This window comes from Amia ocellicauda, chromosome 3 (assembly GCF_036373705.1).
Source record: "Amia ocellicauda isolate fAmiCal2 chromosome 3, fAmiCal2.hap1, whole genome shotgun sequence".
In the NCBI taxonomy this organism is placed as follows: domain Eukaryota; kingdom Metazoa; phylum Chordata; class Actinopteri; order Amiiformes; family Amiidae; genus Amia; species Amia ocellicauda.
In genome coordinates, this window is record NC_089852.1 from 25223086 (window position 1) to 25245459 (window position 22374).

At 43.3% G+C, this 22374-nt stretch overlaps 1 protein-coding gene across 1 annotated transcript; it reads left to right on the forward strand.

Moving 5' to 3' along the window:
- Nucleotides 1–6903: 6903 nt before the first annotated feature.
- On the forward strand, nt 6904–20470 carry dhx8 (DEAH (Asp-Glu-Ala-His) box polypeptide 8). The gene is made up of 23 exons (XM_066698662.1): nt 6904–7234; nt 7631–7716; nt 9248–9320; nt 9645–9736; nt 10134–10243; nt 10695–11000; nt 11505–11649; nt 11758–11961; nt 12577–12664; nt 12944–13041; nt 13374–13521; nt 13793–13974; nt 14157–14351; nt 14679–14864; nt 15006–15216; nt 15444–15625; nt 15735–15875; nt 15995–16150; nt 16714–16851; nt 16940–17068; nt 17479–17675; nt 17893–18072; nt 18372–20470. The coding sequence occupies exons 1-23, from the start codon at nt 7126–7128 to the stop codon at nt 18589–18591; spliced, it is 3576 nt and encodes a 1191-aa protein (XP_066554759.1). The 5' UTR covers nt 6904–7125; the 3' UTR covers nt 18592–20470.
- Nucleotides 20471–22374: the final 1904 nt, after the last annotated feature.

Here is a 22374-nt window from a genome sequence, read left to right on the forward strand (position 1 = left end):
AGGAGCACAAACAACAGTGCTCCCCCTTAAAGGAATAAACAATCAAAATAGTGTTTTGACTCTTTGTGTGTGTATTATGCTGTGAATAAATACTGAAAGGATTTCTCATAACAGGAAGGGGAAAGAGCATTGACCTTTCACAAAAAGCCATCAGAAATCAATAGTTTATTACGGACAGCCTTCTGGGGCATCCATTACCATGGACGCTCCAAACAGAGACTCCGTGGACTGCTGACCTATAATAGGAACTGGACCACTTTGCTATATTTAGGTCAGCAAGCCAAAAACCAGTAGGGGGCTGTTGCATAATGGTGAGGTCACTGCTTGGATATATGGACTCCTCACTGTGAAGGATGGTAACGGTAACGTCTGGTTATTACGGTGTTGTGCGCAAGCCTACTTTTTCGCCACTTATCAACTGAAATGTTATGAAACGGAAGTCCCGGAAGACATATATTGTGATGCGTTTCTTGGTTGATTAATGTTTGATTGATGCACTTTAAAATATATATATAAATGATTAAAGAAAAGGGGGGAAAGCTGCATACATGGTTAATTGTATGTAAAAATAATGTAATCTATTGTAACAATTGAAAGTCACCCAGGATAAGGGTGTCACTAAGAAATATAATAATAATAACTAGTAAAGCAGTACAAAAATACCCTCAGAGACCTGGACGTTTACAGTCACTTGTCTGTAGTGCATTCTCTGGGAGAAATTCAGCTTGCGAGGTTGTGGCTTGTGAAAGGTGTTCCAAAAACACTACAGAGAAGACCAGGCGATCCAGTGGTTGAGGATGAGGTTTTATAACCTAAAGAGCTTATGGCCCTAGCTCAGCCATTGACTCACTGTTTTGGCGCCTCCATTTGATCTAAAACTGAGGTCTTGTCGTAAGTTTCAATTAGAATAAGTATTATATGTATGATTGAGGAGGTGGCTGTGCTGTACGTTGGAAAGGATGTCTGGACTTAATTAAATGAAGTAAAAAAAGAAAATAAATTGCAAATGAGATTAAATGTATTTCTATTTTAATCTGTATATCACTGACAAGGGAAGTGTTGCTCTCAATCTGACTAGTTTCCCCGAATAAACACAGGTTCTCATTAAGGCTCTTGTTAAGCATGTTCATTTACCAATAAAGAATTGCACACACAAAGGATGCAGAAGGCGGTCTCTCTAGGCTGTTCTTGGACTGTTTTCTCTTCCAGAGGAGGACTGGATCATAACCATTTCCTTCCCCCTCAACAGAAAGCTCTTGGCATCCTTTTCTTTTTCTGTGTGGCTGAATATTGACAGGTTTCTTATTCTATTGCAGTGCTGTTTTAAATGGTGTCATTTGTACGACAAATACAACCAATGTGAACTCAATCAATGTGATATTATAATTAGGTTGTGAGCTGGTGTGCCCCCCCTTGAACATATACAAGTCCACGCCCACTGGTGGGTCAATAGTATGGTGGGCCAAACAGGCCTTAATACATTGGATTGTGTGCATACTATATTGTTTCACAACTTCGCATGCATACTATATTGATTTGCATGTGTGTACTACAGTATATCAGTTGTTCACGTGACTCAAGTGGACGGGGCAGGACTAGGGACGAAGGGAAATGATGGTGGAAGCAGCAGAGCGAGCTTTGTCCTCAAGCAACACATTACTGATTGACTTAACCATGTCATCTGAGCAAGACATTACAGATTACTTTTTATGTATTGATCACACCGTGTCCATGGCTGGCACTTGTGGGCCGCCATTTGTGTCATACGTAATTTTGTTCACACAATAGGGCTCCATCTTTACCTCTGAAGGTTCGGAACATTTTGCCCGCCCACTTGAGCCACGTCAACAACCGGTATGGCACACACACAAACCAATATAGTACACACACAAACCGATATAGTATGCACGCAAACCAATTTAGTACACACACAAACCAATGTATTATGGCCTGTTTGGCACCCCATAAAATAATGATGAATCATTTAATAGTATTGAACAGCGCCGGTGCCTCCCCAACCAACCCCCCACCCACAGTGCTCTATGATGAATATGGTGTTATAGCTCCACTGTGCCTGATAAACTCTGACAAGCTGCCTGACTCACTTTATTGTGTTGGGCCTATTATCTGTCATGTTTATCACTGCCGTGTGTGTGCGCTCCATTTCGCCGCAGATGTAGGTGATTGAGTCTGGGGTGTCTGGGCACTCAATTTCAATCTTGCATTCCCCCAGAGTTTGCTATTCACCCACTTCACGTAGCTGCGTCTCCTTGCATGGCTGTCTGCATTGTTGTCTGTCTGATGCGTCTCAAGAGGAACTTCAGAACTCTGTGCCTTCATTACATGTTTGCCGATGTTCTTTTGTTCTCTGCAGAGGGACCGGGCTGAAGAGTTAGCACCCATCTTTTCCAGTCTAGAAAACAGGGAACAATTCTCAGGATCCTTATTTCTGCTTCTCAAATATTCCTGAAAGTTGAAGTGAATCTAAAGAGGATTGGTCTGTCCCTCAGTTGACCATAGATTTTGTAAAAAGCCAGAATTAAAAACTGGTCAGTGTCAAAAGTCCCTAGTCACTTGCCTTTCCTGTAGGTTTCTCCACAGCTTAATGTTTAAAAGGGGACAAGAGAAGAGAAAAGCAGATGGGTACAAATTTGAATACAACAGCCGCGCAAGTCCAAACTGATTCAACCTCTGCTGCCATTTGTTCATCAGCTGGTGTGAATTGTGTAGCATTCTCTGGGCTCCTTATCCATTGAGAGAAAGCAGAGCAACTATTAAGCCATCACAAATCATTTGGGATGACTGCTATTATTCATTCCCCACAATTTGAAATCCAGGGCTGCTTGACTTGTTTGCTCCAAAACTCAGAGCTATAGACCAGTTCCACCTTAATTAAAGATGACTGGACCCCCTTATTTTGCTCTTTAGAGGGTAATTGTCAACTCTACAGAATATCACGTGCGTAAATCGTTAAGAATGCCAGCGGCGATTATCGAGAGGATTAACTCTTCACTCATTTCAGCTCTTCAAATGATCTCGGTAATTCCACAAAAAGAACAAAAGCAAAAGTAGGGAATGTATAAAACTCCCATTCGTGAAGTATCACGAAATATACAGTGACAGTACTTGAAATTCTGAACAGGGTCTGCATTAAAAACATTTATAAAATACATTATTATTACTATCATGTTTTGTATTAATAATAATACATAATTGCCTGCAGTTTAACGTGGTAATAAGACACTCCAGCTTTTCCAGTCTTCCATCCACTACCACAGCTTTAGAAAATAAAATTATTTTTCTGTTTGTGGCAGTAACTGTCTCTTCCTCATATAACTGAATCTTGACTGTCCAATCATCTACCTAACAGGTCAGTGTCTCTTCTCTTTAAAAGGAAGGCTAACTAAGACAGCATGGCCTTGTCCAGACTCAGGCAATGTTGACCATGTCAGCTATGGGCATCTAACAGAACTTGGCCATCACACAGCCACAGTAACCACAGTGGATATATTGGGTGACTGTATTCCTGCACTGCTGTATTTCACCTCTGTGTGTTCTCTTCATCCCAAGGGGCACCCCCAGCCCAGCCCCACACCTTGTCCACCAGGGATATAAAGTGTCAGGAACGGAGAGCTGCTGTTCCTGTGTGTGCTGACAGCTGCATTTTTTTTTTATCTCGGGCTGATAAACATCAGAGGAACAGCGGGAGTCAGGATAGCAGTGCTTCACCTGGGCTGCTGGGAAAAAAGGAAGAAAGAAAAGCATAAAGAAAGATCACTCTTGCTGATTACCTGGATGCTTCCCGTGGCTGTTGCCCTTTCTGTCTTTGTCCCCCCAACTCATGCATACACAGTGGAGGGATATCGGGGGACTGAGTGAGCTGTGGTAAGAATCGTACCTGAAGACCCACAGGACCGAATGAACTGACCAACAGCTCTGAAGAAATGTGGCCTTTGGAGCTAATCTATATTATATAGATAAGGGCCTGGATAAGGGCATCTGCCAAGAAAAAAAATAAAAAAAATAAAAATATATTTTAGCATCCAATTATTATTACTAATGCCTGCACTCACTTAAATTGAGTTCTTATTCTAGAATATGAAAATTATATTGAAATTTTAAATGGTTTCAATCTGTGGTCTAATTTACTGATTCTCACAGTCATCTGCATCATTATTATTATTATTATTATTATTATTATTATTATTATTATTATTATTATTATTATTATTATCATATTCTGATGGCATTGAATATTTGAAGAAAGGTGAGTGAAAACCGGTTTGGTTTACTAGCACAGATATGTCTGTCACTCGTTTGATGAGTGCCCATGTTTTCGCAGTGGAGGTGCAGTGCAGTGATTAACAAACCAGAAGCACAATGAGAGCAGACAGGCACACATGCTGTTTACACGGCAGCACTGAAGCACGGAGGCAGGGCTGGCACCTCCGCTGCAGCGGGTTGCCATGGCTACACATGTAAATGCATTGTAATGCCTGGGAAATGGAGAAACAACTTCCAAATTGAGGGCGACCAGCAACCTCTCAGTGTGAGCTATTAGGCACAGATATTGCACATCAAATCTGCTCCTAGAACCCCCACCCCCCAGCTGAATATTGAATTCCCTGAGATATTAAAACGTGTATTGTTTCTTTGGGTTTTAGTTTTTTAGGGGGGTATATGCATTTTATCTATGGGGCTTTAAGTATTTGCGATGCACCGTGCTGGAACTGAGCTGTACAAAGTGGTGATGATGAGGATGAGGATACATGCTTAGGCCCAGATCAAATCACAACTGGCAAGTCACAAGCCTAGGTTCTCATCAGGTGGCTCATATGCAAAGCTCTCAGTGTTGTCAAATACGTGCAGGGTGCTGTGGAAACGTTAGATTGATCGCTTGTAAAAACAGGATTATGATCATCTTACAATCAAAGCAATGGTAACAGTAAAGCAAGTTTTCTGAGGGGAAGTGATGTAAAAAGACAAAGCCTGTCCCAACACCTGTTCAGTACAGCAAAGGAGCGGGCCTGCAGGCCAGAGGAGACTTTTCCTTTTAGGCCGATATGATATATGAAAACAGGAGAGCCCAGGGTTAGCTACAAGTGCAGCTGCTCGGTTGTGTAATAACAAATTCTGCTTCCACAGTGTATCAGGTTAAACTCCTATCACTTGGAGCGCATCTGCACATCCCTAATCTTCCCCTTTCTATTCCTAATAAATTGGTTTTCTAGAAAATGTAATCAGTTCAATTCCCTGTCACGCTAATCCACTTATGCAACTAAGACGGTGGGGCCTCTACTCCATTAGAGAGGACTGCTGCTGGGGTTTGAAGCGATGTGTTCTTGCATTCATTGCCAGTGTGTCGGTAACATTCTTCAGCAGCACATAGTGCTATATTATATATATATATAACTGCATGAGAGGGCTCTAACGAATGAAGGGCTTAAGAGTTCACTGTCAGTGGAGAAAACGATTTCTTTCATTCCGATTTAACACACAACCTTTCTATCTGCTTGTGTTTTTAAAGTGCATTTGTATTATTCCTTTCCGACGATCATTAACTCCTCAGTTTTTGCTCTACACAAACTTGATACGTAGTAGGTTGCTTGTGCTTTTTACATTTTTTACCTTTTTTTATTCACCGGACATGATCAATAATTATTCATTTATAATTGACTTAAAACTGGCATTTAAAATAATGGTGGCATGTTCAGAATTGTGACTCCATATGCTCCATATCCAATCCGCAGTCAATCATACCGATCGATACCCAGCAGTGAGGGTTTATAGCTGTGGAGCAGATTGATGTATACACCTGGATGTGAGAATATACATTCTTTTGCATGGTCTTTATTTTCTTGGAGATCATGCATTATATTCCCCGCACAGCGCACTGTGTGGTGAATCATGCGTTTGATAAAGGAATAGAGCTGAAAGATCTGACTCTCTGCTTTCCAAAGAGCTATGTACCCCATTTATAAAAAAAAATCCTTCACAATGCCACTGATAGTGATAGTAACCAACATATTCTACCTTTAAAACAAAACAAAAAACACATGTTAAAGAATATATTGTCACATGCAGGCAACGTATCTTCAGATACATTATTGTGCTTTTTGAGATTTGTTTTCAGTATGGCCTGTCCTCTGGTGAGCTTCAGGAAGAGTAATTTATTTCACCTCTACTTCCCTCACATGCAAAGCAAGAAAAATATTAACAATGCAGACATTGCCGCTTTACATTTCAATTAAGAATGAAGATGACTACTAAATAATATAATTATTATTATTATGTAAAAACTTTGTTTTCTATGAATAAATATGATAAAACAGTAATTATATTACTTTGCTTCTTGCGGCTCAAGAAAGACACAGACCGAATACTTGTATGTAATAATGACACACTGTGCTTCAGTTCTATAGGAGATACGTGTGATAAAAGCGCCCCCTGTTGGTATTTCTGAGACTTGTTCTGCAGACTGTTCCGCAAACCAGTGCGAATCATATAGACTCACAACCAAAGTGAGAAGCTTTAAGAAACTAAACATGAAATGATTAATTAAAAGACATAGGCAATAGACAAGAATAAGTAACAATATGTGCCGTTAAATATAACACATGGCTGGACATCGGGGTTAAAATGTAACGCATTTTCGAAGCTTTAGAAACACAGATCTGGAGCGTGTTTTCAGACACACGATGACAGCTTCCGGTCCGAAAGTCGGAAATTGTCTTCATCAACTCGATGAGTATACACATATGCTTTAATTTATTTTATTTATAATATATAGAAATGTTACAACCACCGAAAAGTTTATATCAGTTTTTAATACAAACATGGTGATATACAAATATATTTTAAATAAGTACCCGCCACACCATGCGCTTTACCCAGAGGTCAAGGGTTACGTTTTTCCAAGATGGCGGATGTTGTCAATAGTCTTTAAACTGAAGATTGACATGTAGGGGATAGGATATCTGTTTTGAACATTGGTTCATATTCGCTATCGAGCCTGCTCTTCATAATTACGATCGGAAATCGTGAATCTTGTGTCTGTGAGTGACAAAATACGAGCAACTGCCTTGGTTGTAAAATTGGTGAAGACACTTCGGATAATCAGAGAAAATGGTCGACGTTGGAGACGACGAGCTGAAGAAGCTCGAATATCTCTCTTTGGTTTCCAAAGTCTGCACGGAGCTCGACAATCATCTGGGAATCAGCGATAAAGATTTAGGTAAAACCTGTGACGTTCATCTGAGTTATATGCAGGTGTTAATATCAAACGTAGTTCACTTAACAACACTACCAATACCAATCTCAACTAGATTGTAAGACAGCGGTGTTTGTATATTATTGAATATGTACTACTTTGTATCGTAGTTTGCATGTTAGCATCAGTAATAGTTTATGTCTAAGCAGTAGCAGTTTGCACCCATGGCCATGTTCAGTGTCCATTGTGTTACACAAAAGGCGAAGAAACTTGTTCAGTCCTTCCGGTCTGCATTTTATTGCGTCTGTAGGGTCTCAGTTGCCCAATTTGCAGGCATTGGTAGGGAAAAAGCTTCAGAGACTGTTTATTGTAGTTCAATATATGTTGTAGTAATTTAATTTCTTATTTTCATTGTCAAAGCTGAATTTGTGATCAGTCTTGCGGAGAAGAATCCTACTTTCGATGGCTTCAAGGCAGTATTGGCAAAAAATGGAGCTGAATTTACAGTAAGTCTTCCTCCAGTTATGTATTTATAAAAATATAATGAATCACCCTGCCCACCTCCCCAGTGAGTAACTGGTGTGTGGTGAGTGTACTGGCACACGTTGGCTGCTCTAAAAGTGTAATGATTGTGTGTTCAAGGCCCAGTAGGCAGGACAGTTTCTAACTACAGTGAGGGGAAAAAAGTATTTGATCAGCTTGGTGAGAAGGTGACAACAGTTGGTGCGATTATTCACAAATGGAAGAAACACAAAATAACTGTCAGTCTCCCTCGGTCTGGGGCTCCATGCAAGATCTCACCTCGTGGAGTTTCAATGATCATGAGAACGGTGAGGAATCAGCCCAGAACTACACGGGAGGATCTTGTCAATGATCTTAAGGCAGCTGGGACCATAGTCACCAAGAAAACAATTGGTAACACACTACGCCGTGAAGGACTGAAATCCTGCAGCGCCCGCAAGGTCCCCCTGCTCAAGAAAGCACATGTACAGGCCCATCTGAAGTTTGCCAATGAACATCTGAATGATTCAGAGGAGAACTGGGTGAAAGTGTTGTGGTCAGATGAGACCAAAATCGAGCTCTTTGGCATCAACTCACCTCACCGTGTTTGGAGGAGGAGGAATGACCCCAAGAACACCATCCCCACCGTCAAACATGGAGGTGGAAACTTTATGCTTTGGGGGTGTTTTTCTGCTAAGGGGACAGGACAACTGCACCGCATCAAAGGGACGATGGACGGGGCCATTTACCGTCAAATCTTGGGTGAGAACCTCCTTCCCTCAGCCAGGGCATTGAAAGTGGGTTGTGGATGGGTATTCCAGCATGACAATGACCCAAAACACACAGCCAAGGCAATAAAGGAGTGGCTCAAGAAGAAGCACATTAAGGTCCTGGAGTGGCCTAGCCAGTCTCCAGACCTTAATCCCATAGAAAATCTGTGGAGGGAGCTGAAGGTTCGAGTTGCCAAACGTCAGCCTTGAAACCTTGAAGACTTGGAGAGGATCTGCAAAGAGGAGTGGGACAAAATCCCTCCTGAGATGTGTGCAAACCTGGTGGCCAACTACAAGAAACGTCTGACCTCTGTGATTGCCAACAAGGGTTTTGCCACCAAGTACTAAGTCGAAGGGGTCAAATACTTATTTCCCTCATTAATATGCAAATCATTTTATAACTTTTTTGAGATGCATTTTTCTGGATTTTTGTTGTTGTTATTCTGTCTCTCACTGTTAAAATAAACCTACCATTAAAATGATAGACTGATCATTTCTTTGTCAGTGGGCAAATGTACAAAATCAGCAGGGGATCAAATACTTTTTCCCTCACTATATATGACATTTTACAGACTGACAGGTTAATGTGATCGTTCAATCAATATTGTATAGGACATCTATTAGACACAGTATGACCAAGGACAGTAAAGGCCTAGCTTACAAAGATGAAAAATAAATCCCAAATGTGAAATGACAGTGGAGGTGGAATTTACATACAATTATAGTGTTGTTTGACTCATAATTTTCTTTTTTTTTTCCTTTTAAGGATTCCTTAATCGGTAATTTGTTAAGACTGATTCAAACAATGAGGCCTCCATCAAAGCCCTCTACAAGCAAAGGTAGGTTAATTGTCTTCAGTTCTGAATGCCTTACCAAACTGAAAAGGATTAGCTATGAACGCTGAGGTCTGAAGCAGATTTGAGGAACACAGTCATTGTTTTCTACACTGTGCACTGAAAGCCTTCTATGCAATGTCCACGAACCCGGTCAAATCAATCTGGTCACCCACAGAATGATTAAAAGTTTATTTTTAATGATTTAATGGACTATTCTATTACAGACCTTCCACCAGAGTGATCAAAGCTCTTTCAGGTTTTTTTTCATTCATAATTATATTGCCACGTGCAACTGTGTATTAATGCTTTCAAAACATTGTTTTCTAGGTTTTGAGCCTCCTGTCAAACAGAAGTCTGAGAAGGAGAAGCTCAAGGAAATGTTTCCTGCTCTTTGTCGGCCGGACAATCCTGTTATTAAAGTGAGTTTAAAAGACAAATCTGTCAAAATCAGGATTTTGTTGGCCACTTTATTATAAAAAAATACCAGTGACTAGAGTTGACCACAAACAGATGGAGGGGAAAAAAATAAGAAGGTAAAATTGTTTAACTCCACAGAAATGGTTTGTGAAATATAGAAATTGAGCCTTATCAAAGATGCTTTTATAATGGAAACTGATTACATCTTTTTGTGGTTTTGTTACATGTAGTTTCTTTGTAAATAAAACTAATAAGGTTTGCCACTATAAGTGAGCACAAACAATAAATGTTACAGTTTTGTCTTCTTAATATATGCAACTAACAGTTCACTGTGTTACAGAAATCAAGCAAGTCCGTAAATGGTTAAACTGACCGTTGTCCACTTGAATGTCTCTGTAGCAGAACATTCTGGATGAGGACGATGTGAAAGTTGCAGCTGACGCCATGAAGGAGCTGGAGGCGTTCATGCCCAGTGTCAGTGGGGACAGCGCCAAGAGCAGCAAGCACCGGTAAGGACTCTCACTAAAGACACTTGTGGACATCCTGTTGGGAGAGGCTTCCTCTGATGCATTACAAAATCACTGATGATCACTGAAATCACAAGATGATGCCTCCAAATTATATCTAAAACACAGGAGATGGTTATCATTTGCTTTGTGAGAGGTCCTTTATCTCTACAGCTACAGCACACAACGCAGTACATTTTTACCCAGCCAAGGTCAACAGTGCTGTTTGTTCTGTCTCGGTGTAGTTTACCATAACATCATCATACTGCTCTGTGAATTCCACCATCTTTGTGTCAGGAATTGAAAAGGTAAAGCAGATTGTCTATCACGGATAGATTTTCATTCAGATCTTTTCTTCATAGTCTAACTTGTGACAGCGTTTCCTCGCCTGCAGTGGTAATTGGTTTTGAATTAGAGTTAATTCGATGTGATGTTTTTCGCTCTTCTGCCTCAGTTCGGACGATGGCAGCAAGAGGAGGCGGCGGAGCAGGAGTCGAGATCGGGACAGGGACAAGAGAAGACGGCACCGCTCCCGCTCCAGGTCTCGTTCCCGGGAGCAAGGGAAGGGCCGCTCGCGCCGCCGATCCTTCAGCCGGAGCCCCAGCCGCGAGTGCAGGGAGAAGGACAGGGGCGCTGACCGCTGGAAGGACAAACACGTCGACCGCCCCCCACCAGAGGAGCCCTCCGTTGGGGACATCTACAACGGCAAAGTCACCAGCATCATGCAGTTTGGCTGCTTTGTGCAGCTCGAGGGGCTGAGGTATGTCAGGGGTGGATTTAAGCTTTTCAGAATTATAAAGGGTCATTGTTCCAGGGGTTCCCTAGATGCTGGTTGTTCCTCCAGCCAAACGTCACATGACATTTATGATTTTGGAAATCATTCCATAATCCTGCCAGGATATCTGGATGGTTACTGTAAGGATGGATTTATTACTTTGCACCACATGTGTTCGATCTTGTCTCAGTGTTTGAGCTGCACCTTGTTTCTTTCACAGTTCTGTTGGCTGAGAAATGTGCTGTGAAATTTAGTCTAGTCTATTTCAGAGTAAACAAGTGAGCTATGAGCAAGAAAATCAAAAATTATTTTTCTTGTCGTAAAATAGTGGTCTTCATATCCCAGTCTGTCTGAGTTTAAATTGAAAGTAGAAGGGTTTAATTTACATATGGAACCACAGGTGTGTAGCCCTGATAACTGAACAGGTGCACCATTGATTGCATAAAGGAAATCAATATTAATGCATATAATATATAACTGTCTCTACAGGAAACGGTGGGAAGGATTAGTTCACATCTCTGAGCTCAGGAGAGAAGGGCGAGTGGCCAATGTGGCAGATGTTGTCAGCAAAGGTCAGAGGGTCAAAGTCAAGGTGTTGTCCTTTACTGGATCTAAAACCAGTCTCAGTATGAAGGTAAGTTTGCTTTTGAACTTTTCACAACCAAAAAAGGACAAAAAGCTGAGTTTCTGATGTAGTAGATGGCACAGCAGCATTGTGATGGTCCATCTGGTGTTCTTGTAGGATGTGGACCAAGAGACCGGGGAGGATCTCAACCCCAACAGGCGGAGGAATGTGGGTGGCGAGGGCAGTGAGGAGACCACCATGAGGAACCCGGACCGGCCCACCAACCTCAACCTTGTCAACGCCCCGGAGGTGGAGGATGACACCCTGGAGAGGAAGAGGCTCACCAAGATCTCTGACCCTGAGAAGTGGGAGATCAAGCAGGTGGGTGTGTCGTTTCTGATCTCTGAAGTGCTCCTCAGGGGTCTAGTTCAGGGATGTTTATTTCTGCATGGCTTTTGTAGTAATGATGATTGGCACCTCCATCTGTAGTGTAAGCCTCTGCAAAGCACTGAGCTGTCCACTTTTGTAAATCAGCAGATTCTAAGTTTGTATAGTTGTTCTCCACCAGGAGGCAGAAAAGCACAGTAAATGACTGGTGTGTGGGAAGGAATATTGCACTGGTAGACTTTAACAAGTTGTGGTGAAGAACATGGTGAATTTTAATTAGAAATACAGCTGGCTCTGAGCAAACTTAGTCTTTTAATGTGGTGATTTGTTTTAGAATATTATCGGTTAAATATTTAACTTGGATAGAGGTTATGGTTAGGTTTAGATTCCTCATTAAAGTTTTGTTAGGGTTAGGATTTGGGTTTGTACTGGGATAATAAAGATGCATTTAGTTTAGATTTGACCAAAGCTTCAAATTTCTATGTTCTTATTGTGTTTTGATAAATCACACAGTTTGTGTCATCTACTGTGACCTCCGTTTATTCACTAGATAGTGACTGTAGGAAATGCAAAATTTGTGACATTCGTCCTCTCATGTTTCAATGCCAGATGGTTGCAGCCAACGTACTTTCGAAAGAGGAGTTCCCAGACTTTGATGAAGAGACGGGTATTCTTCCCAAAGTAGATGATGAAGAAGGTAAACAAGCTTTATATGTATTTATTTGATATTAGCAAATATATATAATTTGTGTCTGCAAAATAAAATCACAAGTATGCTTTGGATGCAGCCTTTATGCACGTGTCAAGTTTGAGTCAAATGTACTTGAATCAGTTTTATATCAAAGTACATTTGGTAACTGCAGAATGCAAATGTCCCCTGTCAGTTCACACGTTGGTTGTACTATAGTACTGCTGCAGACTAGATATGAGTGTGTGAGTCAATGTTTGGTTAATCTGCAATTTGTACTGAATGCAGACGAGGACCTGGAGATCGAGCTTGTGGAGGAGGAGCCCCCGTTCCTGAGGGGACACACCAAGCAGAGTATGGACATGAGCCCAGTCAAAATCGTCAAGGTATGTCATCGATACACCCAGCAGGGGCCATGTAGTCCCAATAACAAAGTATTAACATTAAGGTTACAGTCCCCAGTGAACTCTCCTTTTTCCACTTGAATGCACTATCACTGTTCAACTTCAGGCTTCTTAATATAATTTACGTGTTAGTGTAATTAATTCCCATATCCATATTGAGGGAATATCGTGATGTGTAAGTAACAAAATTCCTGATGAAGAAAAACGGAACCTCGGAAATGAGAAACCCTGACCGAGCTGAGGTTAAATTCAGATGCAGAGGAAGGGTAGACTGTGGCTGTCCCTCTGAATGATCCGTTGCCTTGTTGCTGCAGAACCCAGATGGCTCGCTGTCCCAAGCGGCCATGATGCAGAGCGCCCTGGCCAAGGAGCGGAGGGAGGTGAAGCAGGCCCAGCGAGAGGCCGAAATGGACTCTATTCCAATGGGGCTCAATAAGCACTGGGTGGATCCCCTGCCTGACGGTAAGCTAGACATCACAAGCTAATTGTGTCATCATATTAAAGCCTTGCATTGAGTATCGGAGGATTAAACTCCCAACTGTCTTTACATCTTTTTTGTTCTTTCTGTGTGACCCCTGAATGACTGGCCCAGAGGGGGTAGAAAAGTAATGGTTTTATAAAGTGGTGCAGAAGGCGGGTGCATTATCCGCAAGAGCACGGCTGTGGCCTCTGTGAATTCTGTCTCCAGTATCCTTACTCTTCATTTCCACAAACATCACTCCTGTCCTGGCAGTTGACGGCAGGCAGATCGCAGCCAACATGCGCGGTATCGGTATGATGCCCAATGACATCCCAGAGTGGAAGAAGCATGCGTTTGGGGGGAACAAAGCCTCTTACGGCAAGAAGACGCAGATGTCCATCCTTGAGCAGAGAGAGAGTCTTCCCATATACAAGCTGAAGGAGCAGCTGATTCAGGTGTGTCAAATTCTTACAGGATGGTTCATCTGGTTCATCTAGACAAGAAATGGAAGATGTACTTACTTGTGCTTATTTGTATCCTATGTATTGTTAGGACATGAATAAAACGCAACTTGGCAGTTATGTTCAGTGTGAAATGAGCCCGGGGAGAATCCTGACTTTGCTTCTCCCTTTTGCAGGCTGTTCATGACAACCAGATCCTGATCGTCATCGGGGAGACGGGCTCAGGGAAGACCACACAGATCACTCAGTACCTGGCCGAGGCCGGCTACACGACGCGAGGCAAGATCGGCTGCACACAGCCTCGTCGTGTGGCTGCAATGTCCGTCGCCAAGAGAGTCTCTGAGGAGTACGGGTGTTGTTTGGGACAGGAGGTGAGTGCTAATCCGTCCGGTCTGCTCGGCAGAGTCTTGGCACAGTGCATTTATTTATACAGAAACCAGCAGGCAGACATTTTGATGACTACTACTTTAATTCCCAGAGGGTCCAGCAGAAATAAGTAGAAAATTGCAGTCTGTACTGATGCAATCCTAAAGTCACTAGTGACTTGATTTATGGCTTTCAGAAGTATTTACTCTAGTCTATCAGTGACTGCACAGACTTACACTTCTGCTGCTCATGCTTTCTGAAACTGTTCAAATGTACCTTGGCAACAGCAGTTGTATTTATTGTTCTTAAATTAACTCCTTTTGTGTCCTTAGGTTGGCTACACTATTCGATTTGAGGACTGCACCAGCCCCGAGACTGTCATTAAGTATATGACAGACGGTATGCTGCTGAGGGAGTGTCTGATCGATCCAGACCTGGGACAGTATGCCATCATCATGCTGGACGAGGCCCATGAGAGGACCATTCACACTGATGTCCTCTTCGGGCTGCTCAAGAAGGTAGGCAGTCCAGTGTGAAAACCCCCGGCAGGGCTACCTCCCCTCACTCCTGCACTAGTGAATGTGTTCTGTGCTGTGATGACCTTCCCCAGGTCTCCACCGTTGTCACGTTTTCATGCCGGCTCTGCCTCCCCTTTCCAGACTGTCCAGAAGCGCACAGACATGAAGCTGATTGTGACGTCCGCCACCCTGGACGCCGTGAAGTTCTCACAGTATTTCTACGAGGCGCCCATTTTCACCATCCCCGGTAGGACCTACCCCGTGGAGGTCCTCTACACCAAGGAGCCGGAGACGGATTACCTGGACGCCAGCCTCATCACTGTCATGCAGATCCATCTGACCGAGCCCCCAGGTATGGCCACAATTACAGGGAGTGGAACCTCTTGGTCCCCCTCATGCCACAGGGCTTTGGTATCTCTGTGTTGGAGGTTCTCCTTTCAAATGGTTTTATGGAACGATTACGTTTGTTGTAAGGAGATGGGTGGAGTGTGTTCTTGAGACGTGCAAAGCTGGGAATAGTTTTGCAGAGAGAGGGTACATCTGAGAATCTGACTCCTTTACCCCGTTGTTTCTTCACAGGGGATATCCTGGTCTTCTTGACAGGGCAGGAGGAAATCGACACAGCCTGCGAGATTCTGTATGAGAGGATGAAGTCCTTGGGGCCAGATGTCCCCGAACTGATCATCCTCCCTGTGTACTCTGCTCTACCCAGTGAGATGCAGACCAGGATTTTTGACCCCGCTCCTCCTGGCAGTAGAAAGGTAGGGCATTCCTCAGCATGGCACAACATATGGGGAGGGGGGGGCCCGGTAGAGGACTCCAGCGGCTTTTGTAATGATCTGACCATATGTCCCTCTGTGTTCTTCCCAGGTGGTAATTGCCACTAACATTGCTGAGACTTCTCTGACTATTGATGGGATTTACTATGTGGTGGACCCAGGCTTCGTGAAACAGAAAGTGTACAACTCCAAGACAGGGATTGATCAGCTGGTGGTGACACCCATTTCACAGGTAAGTGAAGAAAGTCTAGATCCTGTGGTCTCTCTCTGTAGGACAGCTGTATTTTATGGGTTTTGGTGCAGCAGCTCATAGGAGAATCCAATCCCCTCGGTTTTATTCGTCTTCCTCAGGCCCAGGCCAAGCAGCGGGCAGGTCGAGCTGGCAGGACTGGCCCAGGGAAATGCTACAGGCTGTACACAGAGCGTGCCTACAGAGACGAGATGTTGACCACAAACGTGCCCGAGATACAGAGGACCAACTTGGCCAGCACGGTGCTGTCGCTTAAGGTACAGCTGCTCTTAGTCCGGTAACTGGAAGAGATCAATTCAGTCCAGGTGCTGCATCGTCAGCCAGCCAGTTGGGATTTGGCCGCACTGTGTGTTCTCTGGGGTAGAGGCCTAGTTGCAATTGGCAGCCATGCCGCTGATGCACTCCAGTCCCAAACTGCTCTCGGTCACACTTCTCAGAAACCATATATGCTGGACCCTGCTCAACACAAACCTGGCTTCTCAGAAGAGTGCCTTGCAATTCACAGCCATGAATAGCACATGACGTCTTGCCTTTTTTTCATCCTTGTTTATTTTTCTTTCATAATACTTTCTGAAATGGCTGCTAGTTTACTTCTGGCTGAAGGAAAAGCTCTCTGCTTAACTCTCTACTTACGAAAGGCAGTCTCTCTTCATTCATATCAATTTTTACTTTTTCATACATTTTCATGCATATCCATTCCCTGCACAGGCAGCGGTAGGTCAGTAATCTGCATTTTCTGTGCATGGACAGTCTAAAAGGGTAAGGATCAGTTCTCCTCCTAACTCCTCTTCCACTTCTTCCTCCTCTGTGCTCATCCCAGGCGATGGGGATCAATGACTTGCTGTCTTTCGACTTCATGGATGCCCCCCCGATGGAGACTCTGATCACTGCCATGGAGCAGCTCTACACCCTGGGGGCTCTGGACGATGAGGGGCTGCTCACCCGATTGGGCCGCAGGGTAAGACGCGGCCACCTCTGGATGCTAATGGGACACGGCTGAATGTCACCTGTCCGCTCACTCACCCTCCCTCTATCTCTCTGATCAGATGGCGGAGTTTCCCCTGGAGCCCATGCTGTGCAAAATGCTCATTATGTCTGTCCATCTGGGCTGCAGTGAAGAAATGCTGACCATTGTTTCCATGCTGTCCGTGCAAAACGTATTCTACAGGCCAAAGGTAAGGCTGGCCAACCAGCTCTGAGCTGGTCATGAAATAGATACCTGTCTGTGTTTAGCCAGATCCAGAGTTTTTTTTAGACCTTCACATCAAATGAAGAAAACGTGGAGCATATAAATATGGAAGTAATATGCATGTGTATATGGGGGTTATTTAGAGTGTGTGGGGAAGAGGTTGCTTGATTTTTTCCGCCCCAATTTTGGTTTAACAAGGAAACCTTAGGGAAATTGCAATTGTGATGAGATCCCTCTTGATGCAAGATGGGCCAGATGGAATCCACTGTTGAGGTGCAATGCCTACTTCACTGTCACAGTGGCAACACAGTGTTAGGAAGGAAGGGCCAACGGAATACAATAGATTAACCGCTGCATGTGTTTTTATTTATTTGTTTTTGTTCTTCTGTGTCTTAGGATAAACAGGCTCTAGCTGACCAGAAGAAGGCGAAGTTCCACCAACCTGAGGGAGACCACCTGACCCTGCTGGCTGTGTACAATTCCTGGAAGAACAACAAGTTTTCCAATCCCTGGTGCTATGAGAACTTCATCCAGGCCCGCTCCCTGCGCCGGGCACAAGACATTCGCAAACAGATGCTGGGGATCATGGACAGGTGAGGCAGGATTTTCCCATGGGGGGGGGGGTGAGTACTGCATAGTTTACAAAAGAGACAGGGTGGTGCACTACACCAGTGTGAGAAGACTAGCTAGAAATCAAGTAGCTAAATTAACATAACTAATTTGTATAAAAAGGGCCAGTATTTTTTATTTATTTTTGCGTGGGGGGAGAATTAGCATTCTTTTTTCATGTTTTGATATTCTCTTGTCCAGGCATAAGCTGGACGTGGTGTCCTGCGGGAAGGCGACTGTGCGTGTGCAGAAGGCGATCTGCAGTGGCTTCTTCAGGAACGCTGCCAAGAAGGATCCCCAGGAGGGCTACAGGACCCTCATCGACCAGCAGGTGGTCTACATCCATCCCTCCAGCGCACTCTTCAACAGGCAGCCTGAGTGGTGAGTTACCGGCTGGAGCTTACTTGGGATGGAGGGTGTGAGGGGAGGTAGATGGGTCAATTAAAGGTCATGAGTTCATCAGATGCTTACAGCCCCAAACCACGACTTGAAAGGTCACACACTGGACTGATGCTACAAAATAGTATCTTGAACACACTTTTTTTTTTTGGGGTGGCAGGGTCAAACTCAAATTAATTTACATTGGAATATTTTAATTTCTGGTGCCTACGTAAATCCATTGAACTGAGTATCTGTGAGTGTTGGTGCCATCGCCCTCTCTCTCTCTCTGCCCCGTGCAGGGTGGTGTACCACGAGCTTGTCCTGACCACCAAGGAATACATGCGGGAAGTGACCACCATCGACCCCCGCTGGCTGGTGGAGTTTGCCCCGGCATTCTTCAAAGTGTCCGATCCCACCAAGCTCAGCAAGCAGAAGAAGCAGCAGCGGCTGGAGCCCCTGTACAACCGCTACGAGGAGCCCAACGCCTGGAGAATCTCCCGGGCCTTCCGCCGGCGCTAGGGACCCCCGCCACGCTCTGGGTCCAACTTCAGGCTGACCCTCCCCACAGCACAGCTTTGAGGCAAGCAGAGTGGGGTCTCTGCTTCCTCTGCACAATACCAACTGTCCTCTTTTTCCATTCTTCACAGTTATCGGTGGACTACAGCTCTGAACTCTTTTTACACTGCACCAAGAATAAACAAAGTAGTTGATACTGAACTTTCATCTTTCTTCTTTTTCTCAAATTGAGTATGTAACTAACTTTTTTATTTTTTCCTTCTTCGGTTAGCAGATGCCTATTTTTGGGCTTTTCCTAAGATCTTGTGGTTGATAGGGTTTGGATTAAAGAGTTTGGCATTGACTTAAGAGGGAGCTGACTCTGATGTCATGTGTTAGGCCTGGCTTCCGGCCCACTCGGGACACCAGTAGGTATTTGTCATGTTTCCCCCCCAGACAAGAATTGTTTTGGTTAAACTGAAACATTATTCTGAGGTTCTTGTGTGAGATCACATGAGGAAGGCCGATTTCATAAATTATGAATTCCTTTATAAACATCCTTCTCTAAAATGGTCTTGGCTACACTGCTTTCCTTTAACTGTCCTGTGCCATTAAGGACAGAGCAGAGATTGTGATTATTATTAATCTATTTTTAATAAAGCTCTTGCATTTCTTTATTCCTGAAGAAGCAACGTCTATGTAAGTGTACAGAGTGGTTAGGATGCACATTGTATGTGTGACATACAGAACCTCTGGGTTAGTGCAGATCTTTGTTTAACAATGCTAACCCTTGTATGCCAGTCACAAGTTCAATGCATTGAAATTGAATGCACAATGTAATACAAGAGATGCAGATGTAAAGGATGTTTCTAGAAAGACTTTGAAATGGTTCCTGGATCAGTCCCTGATATTGTGATGGTGTAATCATTACCCTAAACTTGGAAATGCGATGGACTGAAATAATAAATGTTTGTATGTCCAATGCAGGGAACTGGATGACATTTTATAAAACAATCTCCATCTCCCTCCACCTTATAAAGCTTTACAAATATCTTGAAGTTTGGCTCTAGACTGAGCAGCCACATCTTTTTCCAGTACAAACTGTATGAATGTTCCCAGATGTGTGATGGACCTCCAGTCTAGTTTTGCCCCGGTTTTAAGCGAGACAGGAAAATTCAGCAGAAGGTGCATGGTAGGAGACCTAATTGAATATAGAATGAAAGACTGGGTAATGTAAAGGAAGATCATACTAATTTAATTACATCCTCCTTGCACAATGTAGCTGTTTATATATATATATATATATATATATATATATATATATATATATATATATATATATATAAATATAATGTTCGAACAATATATAGGATCTGACCTCCTCCTCCCCCTGCGACGCAGTGAAATGTGTCGGGGGATCTTTAAAATTTCCAGACCCCCCCTTAAACTAACCCAAAACCAGTAAGTCAATGAGTCATTGTCAGGCACTCCATTCCCCTTGAGGAATCTGTGAAAGGAGCAGAGCAGCCAAGGTACATTTTTATAAATGGATTTTAAACTAAAGGAAATCTCCAGGATCATGTATATACTCTTTAAAACACTTCGGGCAATCTGTTCTGTTTCTTCTAAAGATGTATCGCTGTACTGGGCTATTCATCTGTGTTCTGTATTCATCTGCAGTTTCTGTATACATTAAATGTTTTTTTTATTTTTTTTATTGTATTTTTATCATTGTTTAACTTAAAATATGTATAAATATGTTTACAATATCTACAGTTCTGGAAAAAAATTAAGAGACCACTTAACATTGATATCTGAATTTGGAGTGGTCTGGAGTGGAGCTGTACATGTTGACTATCATTTCAGTTTTTGGTTCCTTAAAAATAAATTGTGGTTGTCATTATTCCATTGAACAAAGCATGCTTTCATTAAATACTTAGACTGGAATTGGTGAAATATTTGGTGTTTTTTTTTAATTAATTTTTTACTTCATTTAGCTTTACTATTTACCGACCCTCGTTCACCCTCAGTCAAATCCAGGATAAGTGATGTGGTGTTAAAATCTGGCCGGTCTGAATCTTGGTGCTATTGATGTTATTTCTCAATCCTAAGTGCAGGTTTGTAGTTTTTGCCTTCAGAAGGGCAAGCGTCAAGTGTGATAAATTAAAGGGGATGAGAGCACGAAACTGTTTTGAGTGCCCACATCAAAAGTAGTGATTTAACGCCAGCCTCATGAAGACTGAGCCAGAGGGTCGCGTTTTAAGAGATTCAAGAGGAGCCCAAAGCCTCCAGCTACTGCAGGTGTGCTCTGCAGGTGCCTGCCAAATATGATGTCAGTGATTTGATTTTTGTTAAATAATTAAAAAAAAGAAAGATGAATGCTTACTGCTGTGTCCCTCAAGAAGTTAGTCAAGGCTCCTCCTTTGAGAACATGTACCGAGTTTTCCCTTTTCACTTGAACATGCTCATGCCCATATTCTCTCTTGTTTTGGTTTGAATATTTCTCTGCTGATTTTAAGAAATGGAGGATGAACGTAGGAGCTCTTATCTTAACATCGGTTCTAGCCATTTTTAGTGAGCCCGTGTCGGTGTGCGTGAGGGGGCAGCGAACAGTTGGCGTTCACCTGCCCAGAATGAATCGCACAGCTGCCGTGCTGTTTTACAGTGAAGCACCTCAGATTAAGTCTTATCGGGCTCCTTTGTGTGATTTCGACATGCTGTGTGCACAGTAATGCCGTGTCCTTTTTGTCTTGTCGTGAAGGCGAGGCGGAACTCCAGTGTACCTGCATTCATTGTGATCTTTCCTCTGTGCTGTACTGGAGCTCTTGTGGCTTTCACTGACTTTTCCTTCTCCACATTGTTTGGTCTCTGCGGCATGAATCATTGTCTGTGCCTAACAAGGCGTGACGCCACCGGCTATTCAGTCCCTGGTGAGATTAAAGCAGTGCCCATGTAGCCGGCCTGGTGTCCTGCTTGTTGTTGTTGTTCCAGGATCAGTGGCGCACCTGAGCATGAAGCAGCTGCTGTGGTGCAGAGAAAGGAAAGACGGGCAGACAAAGACAGACCAACAGCCCTGGGGTGCAGAGCAGCCAGACCGCAGTCAGCCAGGCCTTCTCTCCAACCCCCCTGCAGGTTAGCACAGGAAGTCTCATTCCACACAAAAAGTAATGATGTGATGACAGCCTGTTTATTTATTCAGTGTGTCTCAGTCTAAGGGCAGCCAGGGCCTTCAGCAGTGGATCCTGACAGATGTCTTAAGGGCTGCCTGCCTGGCTGGCTGTGCAGCGTGGCTCCGTCTGCCTGCCTCATGGTACTCCTCACTTCGCACCCACTGCACATCAGGTTCAGTTCTAAATGTTACCCATTAATCCCGTTCACTTCCCATCACACCTGGTAACAGCCTATATTCTGTGACTGCCCTTAATTGGTGAAGGATGAATGCTACGGCTCGTTCGTCACCACTCCCCTGTTCTGCTTAAAGGGGCCCCTGATTGATGCCTTCTGGGTTACCCAGTCTTATACGATGTTATACATTTTTTTATTAACTACTTTCAGTTTTCCTCAGTTAAACCAATTAGACCGCAAGACACAGTGTTTGTGTAGCGCAACACTGATGTTTCTTCAGTAGGAGGTGTGACACAATGGGATCCTTTTGATTGGTAAGAATCTGCACCCCTGCTCATTGTGTCACATTTGTTGGAGTGAATCCAACTGATTTTGAATAAGCAGATGTTTTGAAAAATGTCAATAAATTATTTAATTTATTTGCACACATCCTTATCCAGGGCAACTTAGTTAAAATTTTAT

What these genes read in the sequence shown, in the direction of transcription:
- dhx8 (XM_066698662.1), top strand. Translation starts at nt 7,126, where the DNA reads ATGGTCGACGTTGGAGACGACGAGCTGAAGAAGCTCGAATATCTCTCT. An exon ending in AATCAGCGATAAAGATTTAG is followed by an intron (nt 7,235 to 7,630) that starts GTAAAACCTGTG and finishes TCATTGTCAAAG; the next exon opens with CTGAATTTGTGATCAGTCTT. An exon ending in AAAATGGAGCTGAATTTACA is followed by an intron (nt 7,717 to 9,247) that starts GTAAGTCTTCCT and finishes TTTCCTTTTAAG; the next exon opens with GATTCCTTAATCGGTAATTT.